The following is a 13,955-nucleotide window of genomic DNA, read 5'->3' on the forward strand; positions in this document are numbered from 1 at the left end:
CTGAGGTAGCCCTCAAATCAGCTTGTACAGCATGTGCGGTGTTGTCTGTGATGGCAGCATGATGGGGGCCAAAATGGGGAATCCTTGTTTGAGAGAGCTGAAACTGAGTGACGGGGGAGACGAACAGGGACCGCGCGTGTTTGAGGATTGGATGAGCGAAGGCCAGCAGTGTTGACTTCGAATTGGATCCAATTAAAAGAGATGAAGAAGGTGCCAGGTCGAGTCTTGTCAGGCGCTTGGTGTTGGTGATTGCAGGAGAGCAGGAGCAATCCAGGGTTGGGCGGCTACTGAGGCGGAAGTGAGTGGTGTTTCGACCAGCAACGGCTGGCTATGGGTGAGAGCAAATGAGTGGTCGAGCGTAGCACAGGGTACGCAGCAGAGAAGATTGCAGTCAGAGGGTGAGAAGACGAATAAATTCGTGCATTGGTGGAACAAGGCAGATTATATGAGCTGCAAGCAACAACTTGATATGGCTGAGGGAGATGCAGCGGGAGATGCAGCCGTCATGCAGCCTGGAAACTTGACAGTGGCGGCTTCGACCGTGTCACCTCTTCTTGTTCATGGCCATGTCTCTTATTTTATTTCCGAGTCCCTTGCTGGGGGGGGAAACACAGCTCAGCAAACGAGAGAACAGGGCCCGCTCGAATCGAGAGCCAGTGTTGATCGGGGTTGTCAATTTGGGTCAAGCGAAGAGGCTGGGGATGCAAAGCAACGGCACGGACACTGGATGCTCGATGGGTACCTGGCGATGGGTATTTCTGGAAGCGGGAGAGCTGCATGGAGGATTGGCCAGAAAGGGCACGACTTGCCACGAAATGCATCTTGATAGAGCAAAACAAGGCAAAGGCGGTGCAGTAGCGAATCGTGTTGCCCAGCACAGTCAAATTGGAGCCAAAGTCAAATGAGAAGAGATGAGGAGGCACCGCATGGCAACTTGAAGTCCGCGGGCCACAGCATGGCGATTGGCCGTTGCCTCGTCAGCTCATGCTGTTCACGGCTTAGCCTCGGATTCCGGACCAGGAACCAGGCACCCTAGTGGCCAGGCAGGCCAGGCACTTGCCAGGCACTTGCCAGGGCCTCGAGTCTCGCAGGGTCCGAGACTCGGGGAGCCGCTAAAAGTCGACCCCAGCCACAACCAACTTGTTTGACTTTCACTTTCAGCTCACACGGCACTCGCTGTTCACGGTTTCTTCCACTGCTACTAGTGGGGTTCTGGGCATACACCTTTGAACAGAGATTCATGAGGTATAGTAGTAGTGAGGTGACAAATTCAAAAGAAATGACAACAAAGTGCAGCAGACCAGTATCATCGACGAAGTACCCGTACGAGCCCTCGCTCCCTGCTGCTGCCCCTATTATTCATTTGTCAAATCGAGAGACCTGGGTAACCGCTGGCCCTCCTTGCGACAGGTCAATTTACTGGGGGAATCAGCCACTGAGGGAAAAGGGGACCTCAATTTGACCTTATTCTGTACTTGCTGAGCGACGTGCTTTTAGCCCCTGGCAGGCCTGGCGGGCCTCGTGGTGCCCGTTTGATGGCGATGACTTGTCGTCATTCCATGCACACTAGGCCGGTAGGGAACAACGTTGCTTCGAACCCCGTATTTTAATTCAGCAGCAAAGAATTCTTCACCAAAGTCCTTGTCAATTGTTTATATGGCGTCGGCCTGGATATTTCCAGGGTTTTACGCTTTACTCGTATATACCCGGCAGCAAGGACCTCGAAGTGATCCGTGTTTGTACATACAGGGCGTCATGGCAGGTCGTGAAAACATTAATCGGCATGGACCCATCCCTCCCTTGCCTCCAAAACGCCCTCAATCTCGCCACCCACGCTTGTAAGAGCAAGATCACCGACGCCGTCGCCGTTTTAATTCAAAATCATTCTCGTCAAATTCGTCGTCCTCTTCCTCAAGTGTGACTGGCATTTCATGCTCGTGGACGGCCGCTGCCTTCTGATGATCGGTCAAATCTTCACTCCCCCAAACTGAGGGCGAGTCGTCAGCTCGCTCAATGCCGTGATTACCCAACATCCATCGTCCTAGGCCAACCACGCCCTCATAAGCTTCTTGGCCCGTGGGAAGAATGTGTGACTTCGGCAGCAAAAACCCATAAGTTCCAGTATCTCTCAGCTTGATTTGGAATGCAAGTTTTACGTCCAGATCATGGTAGAAGAAATCCAAGGCTGACCCACCCTGTGGCTCGATCTGAACCCGCGGTTTTCTCTCCTGATCCTGAAAGACCATGCTACCTTGACAGGCGCTTTCGACTCCATAATAGTGTCCGTTGGTCAATCGCAAAGACTTCGCAATCCCAAGAGCAACCTCTTCCAGGTCTTCAAGATTTGGGGGTGCTGCATCGCAAGTGTAGCTGTACGGGTAGAGCACTTGCTGAGAGTATGAGTGGAAGTCTAGATATGACACGAACGTGACATTATTGTTTTCGGTCAAGTTTCGAGCCCACCCAGTCAACATTTGAGCTTCGACTGCAGCCAACGGTCCGGGGCCGGCATAGTCGTCACTACAAGCGTTGTCCGAGTTACCATAACCGTCCCATTCGTATCGAAAGGCGCGGTCGAGGTCGATACCTGCGCAGAACGGAATAGAAGTGGCCTGTCGATTTTTGCGCCACAATCTGTCAGACGTCCAGGTATACTCGTATCCATCAGGGTTCAGCACGGGAACGAAAACCAGGTCGAAGTGATTCAGGATCTTAGTAACCTCGGGAAACTGGACGTGGCCATATCGTGTGACGAGGCTGTAGGCGATGTAGGCCACAGTCGAGACCGAGATCCATTCGCGAGCATGGCTCCCACCCACTATTAGTATTGTATGCTTGGAATCATGCGACTCTGCCGAGCTACTGTCCATCTGCGCTCCAATGCGCAACGCGGGGATGTCGCGACCCTCAGCCGATTTGCCAATACTCATCAGTGAGGCGTGTGTAGGGAAGAGCGAGGCAAGCAGTCGTAGCCAAGGATATAGGACCGACAGCGGTTGATAGTCTTGGAAGAATAGATCATGGGGCGTGTTGCCCTTCATCCTCCAGTCATGTGGGGTTGTGAGGCTCGAGATCTTCTCGTTGACGAGAGGTGATTCAGGATATGTGTCGTAGACGGCACGGGCCAGATCGTGCATCAAGGGAACGTATGAATCGTGTAAGGACGGCGGTAGAAGACCAACAAAGGAGGGGACCACTTCTTTTGCTACTCGTATATCGATCCATTCGTTGGTTGTTTCCCATATGTCCAAGTATAAGATATCCGCTGCCTCTGAAATTGCCCTCGCCTCATCTTCGCTCTTGACTTGGAAACGGAGGACGACGTCACCACCATAGCGAGCGCGGAAGTTTTCTGGCGCCCTGGCTGCTCCGGATATGGATGAGGACTTGTGGGAATATCTGCTCGGAACAGACCATATTCGTTCGATAATAGCATCTCGAAGCCTGCGGAATGACCCTGTCGGCCTTTCTCGGGGAATGAAGCCGACTTTGTTTTGAGAGGAGGGATGAGAGTAGGACTCGCTTGTAGGGACGGAGATGGTCGCAGTGATAAGAGCCAAAAGTATCAATATGCAGCGGAGAAAAGGAGCCATACTGGGCTGGAGACAATGTTGTTATTGTGACATGTGAGCCGAATGCCGGAGCCTGGAAGATCAAAGGCGGCCCAAAGGGTAGATTTTCTGATGCGGAAATTGAGCACGAGAGCAGTTTTGGAGCAGTCGTGACAGCAGCCGGCTCGGTGGGTGGGGAGGGAAGGATGTGCAGAGGCGCCTAGATGTTCATCAGATAGAAGTGCTTCTGCCTGAGTAGAGAGTAAAGATTACTAGATGGCACAGGAAGGATAAGCAGTCATACGAAGATTCTGGAGATCACAGGGAGGCGCAGAGGAAGGGACAACAAGAAGTTTTTTGGATGCGGTTCGAGAGCAAATGTTAAACGTGCAGGTGGAAAGGCGCTGCCTGCATGCCCCGCCCCTCTTCTCCGACCAAATCCATTAAGGGCCGTTCTTCAACAACAGGCTCTCCAGTCAGTGGCACCCGGAGTGGCAGTCAGCCCTCTAAACGAGAGGCCGAGTCCAACATTTGGCTGCTAGATGGCTGCGGGGGAACCTCCCCTCTCTTTCTACAGGCCACCACCAATAACCGCTTGATGATAGGCATCTAGTGTTCTTGCCAGCCTGGCCGCTTTCTAGCGCTATTATTGCTGATTGTCGAGCCGTTAGCACATGTCTGAGGTTTTAGACGAGACGCTTGCATTGGGCCTGGCTAGTTTTTGCTTCTGGCTCAAGTTTACCCATGATTTGCTGGAGAGACTGCGCAGCACTGTGTCGGGATGTGGTTTGGCTGCTGGATTGAAGCACATGAACTGAGGCAAGGGAGCAACTTGCGCATTCTATTCTTCGTGACATGCTTGGACGATAATGAGCTATCGCAGGCCATGTACCGCGTTCAACATCTTGGGCCATCTCATTTTGCCTCGTATGCTTCTTCCAAGGAATCGAGCCTCATGACTGTTTCGCTTACACCTTGTATTCTTCCAGACCCCATTTCCACACGGTTGCATATGGCGTCATACCGTCCTCACGGAAGTCGACGAGGACGTACATTCCGTTCTCGGTCATTGACTCGCCCTGGTAAATGTCGTAGTTTTCCCAGTTCCCCAAGATCTTTTTGGCTGCAGCAGGTGCTTCGGACTGGAATTTCTTGATGTCTTCTTCGGGCGTGCCCTTCTCCTTCAATTTCTCCGTCAGGGCCTTCATGTATTCTGTGCAAATGTCAATTCTGTAGCCTTGACGAATCCTGGCCCAGGACTTGTGACGTACTCTTGAGTTCGGACTGATATGCTTTCTTGCTCATCCCACCTTCCAACTTCTGGTAACGAAACTGGTCCGCAAGATCAAGCACCGTGACCTTGGTGTCATCCGTGCCCTCCTCGGCGTCTTCACCCTCGGCAGACGGGTTGGCACCCTCAAGAACTGGATCCCAAGAGTTTAGTGTGAATTCGCAGAGGGGGCAAAGTATGGGGACGAGACCAACCGAAATTCTCGGAGCCCTTTGTGATCATCTTGCCGTCAATTTCCCACAAGCCATTACCAACGTCGATGACTTTGGAGGTATCGGACGCGAGCTCATCGCCGCTGATGATGTCCTGATACAAAATTTGTTAGTTCATCAGGCGGGGGTATGTGACAAGGATCCGAGGTTTGCGGATGCGTTGGTTTCGTACCCTGTAAATGATCATCTTGAATCAAGCGCTGCAACGAATACAGAGGAAAGGAAACTAATGGAGAGAGGCTGCGCTTGAAGGTAGAAAGGGCCAGGCGAAAGGAAAAAAAAGAATGAGCGCAAGCCTGGGTTTGGGTTGATGAGGGGTTCGAGATCCAAGGGCATCTGGCCTGTGAATGCCTATCCACCAGTGCCACCTAATAAACTGCGGTGTGGGGGGCCCGCTGCTACCAAAAATTTTGAGTCGCGCTCCTTGGCACACGTGATATACACTGGCTGAACCACCACGTGACTGCGACGCAAGGAGAGAGGCAAATTTCGCTCGTCACCAAAACTCCTGATCCTGATCCTGATCACCTCTGCAGTCTCTCCACCTCTCTTCTGACATTATCCATCTTGTCTTCAATTCACTCCTTCACTTCCTTCACTTCCGGTACTCTTCTCATACTTCACTTTCTGCTACTTCTTTAACTCTGCCTTTGTTGGGCCCTTTACCGGGCTAAGAGATTCCCTCTAAACGCCCCCTTCCTTCGAACCCCGGCCAACCTTGCATATTCATCCGAGCCTCCCGCACGCATCTTTAATATACCTGCCTTTGAATTTCTACGTCGATTATCGTCCTTGTTTCTACTACCATCCCATATCCAACAGCATGGCAAATGCAACGTTCTCCGACCTACCTGCCCTTCCTTCCTATACCCTGAAACCCCGTCCATCTATGATACCCGGAGTATCAGATCCCCTCCTCCAACTCCTCGCTCCTGTCATTGCCTATTGGGTCGTCTCACTGTTCTTCCATATCTTGGATACCTATGACCTGTTCTCGGAGTACAGACTGCACACTCCAGCCGAGGTCCTCAAACGCAACCACGTCACTAGATTCGAAGTCCTTAGGGATGTTATTATACAGCAAATAGTGCAGACGGCGTTTGGATTGATTATTGCTTCCTTCGACCCTGTCGAGACGATTGGTAAAGAAGAGTACGACATCGCCGTCTGGGCCCAGCGTCTGCGCCTCACCGAAAGATACATTCCAACATTACTCAGTTGCGTCGGCTTGGATGCTTTATCTCTGGGTCAAAGATTGCAACACAGCTATCCTCAACTTGCGGGCGCTTTGACCGGAGGGATCTACTCGACCCCGTCATTTGCATCGTGGGAATTGACAGCCGCGAAGTCGATTTATTGGATTGGCATTCCTTTGATCCAATTTACTGTCGCTACCCTCATAGTAGACACATGGCAGTACTTCCTTCATCGTGCCATGCACATGAACAAATTTCTTTACACCACCTTCCATTCTCGGCATCATCGGTTGTACGTTCCCTATGCGTATGGAGCACTCTACAATCATCCTGTGGAAGGCTTCATGCTCGACACGCTCGGGACGGGAGTGGCCTACTTGATAACCGGGATGACAATCCGACAAGGCATGTGGTTTTTCACTATCTCGTCAATCAAGACGGTCGATGACCATTGCGGATATGCTTTTCCATGGGATCCTCTCCAACACATCACCTCGAATAACGCGGCTTATCACGATGTGCACCATCAGAGCTGGGGTATCAAGACCAACTTCTCGCAACCATTTTTCACGTTCTGGGACCGTCTTCTTGACACCGCATGGACTGGTGGAGATGTGTCAGCCCGCTACGAACGCGATAGGATTGCAGCCCAAAAGAAAGTGGATACAGATGCCGCTGCGAACCGTGCTTCAATTGTTAACTCACCAAACATTGATATTGACCATGCAGAGAACCAAGCTCGCTCGAGTCAGAGGCAGGTCCTTGACGACACAGCGAATGGTGGGCCTCAAGTGCTCGAGGAGGAAGCAAAGGAAGAGCAGGAAGTCAAACAAGCCTTGCGGCGGAGCACCAGACGCAAGAGTGGCTTTGACGCTAAATCAATATCGGATCGCGTTGCAGGCATCCACAGCAGGAGTCCGGCAATCCTACATGCAGACGGGATGCATTGAACAGCTTTGTATAAAATATTCATTGTTACGACCCAAATCTTTCATGGTACATGTTGAAAACTGTTTCTCGTGAGTACAAGGCAAGGCAAGAGTCAAGAATGTGCTCAAAGATGATGGAGTTGGGGGGAAGGGCCTATGTGCCTTCACTATGTTCTTGCAAATCCAGGTAATGTGTATAAAAGATAGGCTGGCGCCCAAAGGTCACGGTGGTGCTGTATTTGCATACTCGAATTAACACCAAGGAATTGTCCTCTCGCTTCATTTTCGATGCTCACTCCTGATCTTCGAAACCTGCAGTGCTGGCAGTCCCCGACAGCCAGCCATTACCGAGTGCCTTCCCATTGTCAATGTTTTGTCTGGACAAAGCAAAGTCGTTTCCGCAGCTGCTCAACATTGAAATGCCTCGACGGATGAAAAGGATCGCGGTCCTTCTTTTGTCTCCTTTATCCAACACATTTTCTTTGTTCCATTGTTTGTGGAAAGGCATAAAAAATTGAATCTCCAACAGGTCATGCAAGCTCTCCCAAAGTTCCTCATCGCCTATTCTTCACATCTCATCGAAGTGTCTCTTGACAGTGAGCTCTGAAGCTTTGTCTCTGGCTTTTTTGAAATCTGTCTCTACGGAAGGACTTTGTTTGGGCACTAGGAAGCTCAAGCGGCTAGCACGACTCAGGTGAGAGATCCTCTTCAGCCACTCACTCAGAAGAAGAACTGACAAGATGTATATTGAAGAGATTCCACCTGGATCCGTCCCAACATTGGCGAAACTCCTGCAGTTTCGACCCAACGAACCTCCGGAAGCCCTCTCACGGCGACTTCTCCAGGGGGTAAAATCGCTGCCTTCATTTCTCAGACCCAGTCGCTTGGAGAAGATCCTCCTGCCGCCTCGCGGTCATCTCTGCCAGGTGCACAAATGCCTCCATTACGACGTTGTGGACGTGGTGCTGCACCATGTCCAACTCGAGGTGGGGATTCGTCTCAACAACCTCATTTCGCAGTGCGATCTGCTTTCTCCGGAGCAGTATGTTCGCGTGATGAGACTCCGGGCGCTGCACGCCTTGTGGCTCACGCCGGAAGACTACGAAAAGACTTTCTTGACTTCAAGCCAAAATTCCAAGTGGAGTTACCAAAGTGACCGCTGCCGCGCATGCATGTTGTGTCGTCTCACATCCGATCTAGAAATCCTCCTGGACTTGAGGTGGGCAGTGCGGTCGAGGGCGACGCAAAATTTCATTGCGATGCATGGAAGTCCTAAGCTCCAATTGTGGGTGCAGGTCTGGATTGCCGTGCTGGCGCGGTGCGTTGAAAGGGCGACTGGCCAAGAGATTGACTTGGACACGGTCCTGTTGGAGAACGAGCAGCAAGCCGTGGCGTTGAAGAAGGTAAGGGTAAACATCGAAGCGTTGAGGAAGGAGAAATACAAGTACATGAAGCTGAGCAGGACGAAGAGTAGGAGGACAAGAGCCAAGGGCGCCGACAGTTGTCATCTCGTTCCAAATCCCCCGGGTCCTCCATGGCGCGAGGCTGCAGAGACAGCCACCGTGCAAGACACCCGCGACAATCATGCCGGAGAGGATCTGTCAGGAGAACCGAACGAAGCCGATCTTGAAGCCATGGATGCGTTCGAGGCATTGACCAGCACGACATATCTTCCAGGTCAATCGCATCTAAACGCCAAATATCCGTTCGAATCGACTATCAGCTCTGTCTCAGGCGACCCATCCACGAAAGGCCAGAGTCCTTACGGACATTGTTCCTCCTACACGACTGAACGCGCATCAATGTATAGCGTTGTGGAAGATCCACTAACTGGTGCTTCGCAGGTGCTGACAGACTCGACAGACCAGGATGATGAGCAGCTTGACTACGTATCTCCAAGGTCACAGTGGAAGGCATCGCAACAAGAACAGCAGACGCTACCATCAACTGTTTACTCTCGTCCAACAGACAGCAGAGGCGGTCATGAACAACTGGACGGAGCGTTCTCTGGCATGTCCACCAGCGCAATAGTCTCGTCGCGAGATTCTTGGGAAACAGAGCCTCTCATGGCGTCGAGTTCGAGCATATACTCTGCCGCAACAACGGCGACGTCCAAAACACAGAAGCGCTATGCCGCTCGGAGCAGACAACGGCTGGCCAGGGTTGACGAGCACGAGGACGAGCACTGCTGGGGAAGCCAAGGCGACTACTACTCTCGCTCCCGACGCGATGCAGCAGAGACGTACACTGACCTCCTCGACCCGACTCCATTTACGCCCACCACCACATCCGAAACTCTGTCGAGACCGGGACATGGACCGGGAGCATGCACGCCTCCAACGTCTGCATCAGAACTGTTCCTCCGTCTGTACGATGATGTGTGCCGCCCTGTCGCAGATTCAGGAAGCATAACAACAATACCTTCACCATCCAAATCGACTACTTCTGAGGCTGCGCCCCACCGATCTCATGTACCGTCAACGGCCCCTCCGAGGAGACGCCCGGTGTCCTCGACAGAAGATTTCCTTCATCTGTACGGCGAAGTGGTCAGCGCCTACTCGCGAGACAGAAGCTCAGGCTCAGGCTCATTTCTATCACCATCGACCGTCCGTACGGCGTCCACGTCGACCGTAGTCTCGGACACGACGAGGAAGAGGTTGACTCCCGAACGGCTCTCCGTCAGGGCGAGCACGAGCACGAGTCAACGCCATAACGACGGCAGAAGAAGGTCCGACGTCCCGACCATCCACGGCGACGTGCATGTGCACATGCATGATCGAGCAGTACCATGCAGCTCTGCAAGTATTAGTAGTGGGCATAGCAAAAGCCGAAGGAGCCGCAGCAGCCAGAGCGACCGCTACGACCAGTGCGATCCCCGCGACCGGGACAGCAGGACCTCAAGCGATGTGCAATCAACGTCGAGCGGAGAGTGTCATTCGCAAAGAGGGACGATCTGGGTTGGTTTTGACCACGGCAGGTAATTAATTAACCACCCTGCATCGAGTGCGACGTACCGAGTAGTAGTCAGGGTGGGAAAAGGATGGACACTTGCATCTTTGAGACCTCTGGGCCCTTTTGAATAAGGAATAAATAGGGGTTGGAAAGGGAGTGGTTGGACCGAGTGTCTCGAAATAATACCCCGTAAGAATAATCATACAAGTTCGGACAATCTCTTCCTAAGTTGGACCTCAAACTTGTGCAAAAGGTGTTACGAGGTAGATACTTATATTATTGCATACAAGGCGCAACGAGCGAACCGAGTCGTCTCCGATCTACTAATATGTTTCATCCTCTACCGAACCATTGAATCGTTTAAACTGCTATTCGTGGCAAGCATGTGGAAAGGTCATTTATTGTACAAGCTTAAGCTCCATCTACCTATCCAGGCGCTGGGACTCCCTCCCACTCGTACTTGCGGATCATTCAATTCTGCGCCTTTTGACTGCAGTTTGATTCTCAGTGCCGCGTACCTCACCATCGCCAGGCCTCTGTTCTGGGATGAGGTCTGCTGAAACGCCGCCTCCTGCTGCCACGTCCAACGTTGGCACCACCTCGCCGCCGTCACCGGTCTGGGCACGCTTAGCATTCACACCCTCACTGGTAGTACTTGTGTCGCGTGTCTTACCGATTTCAACGCCGTTGGTCGTTGTGGTGGATTCCGCCTTGCGTGCTTCAAGTGCAGAGGGGAGGTCGGAATTGCTGGCCGCTGCGCCAGACACTGGCTGACTCTGTGGCCCATTCGTGGCTCCTTCTCTCCCGTTCCTTTTCTTGTTGGTTTTCTTGTGCTTCTCCTTGTTCTTTTCCATGGCTTGCAGCCTCTTGAGTTTCCTGCTTTCTACCTCCGCTTTCTGTTGATCAGCTGCCTCCTTGCGCACCCGATCTCTCTTTTCCTCCTCTATCTCAAACATCTTGGAAATTGCGGGGAAGAGACTTTTCATGTGTTGAATCTGCGAGACACGTATGTGCATCAGGTCAAAAGCCACAGCGATGTTGAGATCACGCACAGCGGAGTCGGGTCGAATCCATGCAGAGGAATCCGCGTTTTGTGCAGAGTGATGCTCTGATTCTAGGCCGTCTTCGTTGCCATTGGCGCTTGTGTTCATCAGCTCGGCATCAACGTCGTCAAGCAAGTCTTCTTCAGACACACGCTCCGGCATTCGCACACTACTGAAGACGGGTATCTTCTGATAACGCTGACTGAAATGTGTGAGGATGAGGTTTTTGGCACGCATGCCCAGTGCGACACCCACAGCTTCGCCTGTCGTGCTGTGCTTTTTAGCCATAGCATCGCCCTCCATGCCATCGTCAAAGGTGGCTTCGTGTACGAGGACGTCTGAACCGGCGCCAATGTCACAGAAAGCCTCACTGGGACGACAATCGCCACTGTAGGAGAATTTGAACCCGTTTTTGAAGGTGACAGAGACGGCTTGCGCTCCATGACAATGACTAACCTTGACGGTGCGCAATTTACTGATGTAAAGGTCGCTCTGCATCTCAAAGTGCCTGCTTCGATGGAATAGTCCTTTGTGGGGATCACAGGCGATGGGGGTGCAGAGCATATCGGTTGGTATGCCCATAACAGATTCGTAGTCGTCCAAATAATCAATCATGTTGATCTCGGAGAACAGATATGGAGGTGGTGAGCGAGCACGTTGTCCAGAATCCGACAGTCTCTGAGCGGTTTGGAATACAGCTTTCAGGATAGACACTGTGCCCAGATGATGGTCTGCGTGAAGGTGCGATATCCAGATCCCCCGGAGGTTGGATAAAATGTCGTCCAGTTGTTCAGCGTTATAGAGCCTTTTCAGTTGACCGAGAGTACCTTCACCACAATCGAAAAGGTAGTCCCCCATCCCATCGGGCATGCGAAGAAGGACAGCAGAGACATTGCGGTATTTTGACGGAGCTGCGGAACCGGTTCCTAGAGTTACAATTTCCGGCTCATCCAAATCCGTGCCCATTTTGAACTCAGAAGTCGGAGCCTTGTGCGATGACACGCCATGTGGCAATGCCTCTTGTACTGCTGGTTCTATGGGCATTGCGAATGAGTCTAGATCAAGGCCTGGTTCGACCTCACCTTCGTCAATGGCAAGATGGGGCTCGACAAGAACTTTCAGACCTCTTCTCGCCGGTATGATTTGGAGCTCGTCGAAGACATTGCCCAGCTCAACCATCGGTTTATCGATAATTGTCCGATACGCACTTGAATTATCGAATCGGGGAACCGAGAACAGGTCCGGCGCGATCTTGGACAGTCTGGCAGACGATACGGCGAAGGAATCATAGGCGATATAGTCGTTGCATAAATGTGGATCTGAAATGACATGCTTCAGGTTTTTCAGTTTATGAAGCAGTTGGTGAAATCTCTCCGCTTGTAACACTTTGCCTTTGGTCATCCAGATCGCGGACTCGACTCCTTCCAAAATCCAGTCTGCCTGACCATCCAGTTGTCGCTCGAGCTCTTCAAGATAGCCGATTGAGGGTATATCGAACAAGGCAAACCCTCTTCCCGGCCGAGTTGGGCTCAAGACCATTTCCGGGGTGATTGTGGCTTTCGTACCATCATCGCTCTCAACGGATTGTCCTGCTACCAGCTTCGCATACTTTGGCCCGGGCCGCAGACCGAGGGCTTTTGCTCTTGCAGGATCGAAATTCCCTCGCTGAGGATGACCCTTGACAATGTAGGACATCGCGACAGTTTCCGGCAAGCCCCTAGCTGGTGGTAGCTCCTGCACAGTCGAGGCAGGCCAGGGGCTGCGGACCAGCACCTCCGTGTCCGGCGTAAGGGTAGTTTTACTGATGTCAAAAACGGGATAAGTGATCAGTGCCTTCGTATCGGGATCCCTCACCCACACTACTGCCGGTAGTTTGATGTCCTTGAGCTTGGCCTGCAGAAGATGATCACGTCTCCAATCAGAGTCGAACATGTTGTTGACAACTTCTTTTCGCAAGGTTTGGTCTTTTTCCAATTGAAACTCATCAACGGTGGCATCGTCGGGTTTCTCGTGTAGCAGTGAAGTGGTAGAGCGGTCCTCAATGGGCAGTGCCCATACGCGGATATGCTCATCCACATAGATCGGCTTGGGATCGGTCCTGTTTTTGCGCACATCGACCTCATGAACTGACAACGGCATTCCCGTACGAAAGACGAATCTTCGTGCACATGCAAATGAGTGGAGCTGCTTCGGGCCTGCATGTATGTGCAGTCTGGGCCGTCTCAGGGTGTCTTCATCAACCTCTGACTGCTGTACATCTGCCATTGTGAGGATGAGGCCAATGAGCCCTCCATTGTTCCAGAGTGTCTTTCCCGAGAGGAACAGACCACGAACTTTACGAAGTCCAATTCCACGTTGTATACATGCTCTTTGAGTTCCTTCGGTGATCTCCCCAAATATGTATCTCTTGGAGTCGAAATGTAGTACTAGCGACGTCCCTGGAGTATCGGAAGTGGGAGTTGTAATGAATTGGAGATGGAAATTCGTTCGCACTCCGACCGGTTCTGTGGCCCCCTTCGAGGGATGCATCCTGTGGAATCTTCTAGACCTCGTGGGCGATAGCAACTTGATTCCAACTTGAAGCGATGGAAAGCTTTGTCTCAAGGGTTTATGCCAGGACCAAGGAGAAGCCAGTCTCTGAGCAGACAGGCGAGAAATGCTCAGGCTGGTTCGAGGGGGATTAAGATTTCTCTCCTGTATTCCAGCCTTTCCTTCATCCCAGATCAATCTTCTTTTTTTCGAAGAACAAAATTTTCCGCCCAGGTGAACAAGCTGTCGTTT

General features: G+C 51.9%; 5 protein-coding genes across 5 annotated transcripts; 2 read left to right on the forward strand and 3 right to left on the reverse strand.

Annotated features, from left to right (window-relative positions):
- Positions 1-1,850: 1,850 nt before the first annotated feature.
- On the reverse strand, positions 1,851-3,593 carry Z520_09530 (uncharacterized protein; the record flags this gene model as incomplete). The annotated part of the gene is made up of 1 exon (XM_016780024.1): positions 1,851-3,593. The coding sequence occupies one exon, from the start codon at positions 3,591-3,593 to the stop codon at positions 1,851-1,853; it is 1,743 nt and encodes a 580-aa protein (XP_016628963.1).
- Positions 3,594-4,519: 926 nt separating this feature from the next.
- On the reverse strand, positions 4,520-5,241 carry Z520_09531 (uncharacterized protein; the record flags this gene model as incomplete). Its single annotated transcript, XM_016780025.1, has 4 exons — positions 4,520-4,764; positions 4,823-4,975; positions 5,037-5,148; positions 5,227-5,241. The coding sequence occupies 4 exons, from the start codon at positions 5,239-5,241 to the stop codon at positions 4,520-4,522; spliced, it is 525 nt and encodes a 174-aa protein (XP_016628964.1).
- Positions 5,242-5,877: 636 nt separating this feature from the next.
- On the forward strand, positions 5,878-7,200 carry Z520_09532 (uncharacterized protein; the record flags this gene model as incomplete). The annotated part of the gene is made up of 1 exon (XM_016780026.1): positions 5,878-7,200. One exon carries the CDS (start codon positions 5,878-5,880, stop codon positions 7,198-7,200), a length of 1,323 nt encoding a protein of 440 aa, XP_016628965.1.
- Positions 7,201-7,919: 719 nt separating this feature from the next.
- Z520_09533 (uncharacterized protein) lies at positions 7,920-10,160 on the forward strand (the record flags this gene model as incomplete). Its single annotated transcript, XM_016780027.1, has 1 exon — positions 7,920-10,160. The coding sequence occupies one exon, from the start codon at positions 7,920-7,922 to the stop codon at positions 10,158-10,160; it is 2,241 nt and encodes a 746-aa protein (XP_016628966.1).
- A 438-nt stretch (positions 10,161-10,598) lies between these two features.
- On the reverse strand, positions 10,599-13,703 carry Z520_09534 (uncharacterized protein; the record flags this gene model as incomplete). The annotated part of the gene is made up of 1 exon (XM_016780028.1): positions 10,599-13,703. The coding sequence occupies one exon, from the start codon at positions 13,701-13,703 to the stop codon at positions 10,599-10,601; it is 3,105 nt and encodes a 1,034-aa protein (XP_016628967.1).
- Between the last annotated feature and the right edge of the window lie 252 nt (positions 13,704-13,955).

The sequence above is a fragment of the Fonsecaea multimorphosa genome (genome assembly GCF_000836435.1).
Source record: "Fonsecaea multimorphosa CBS 102226 unplaced genomic scaffold supercont1.24, whole genome shotgun sequence".
Lineage (NCBI taxonomy): Eukaryota > Fungi > Ascomycota > Eurotiomycetes > Chaetothyriales > Herpotrichiellaceae > Fonsecaea > Fonsecaea multimorphosa.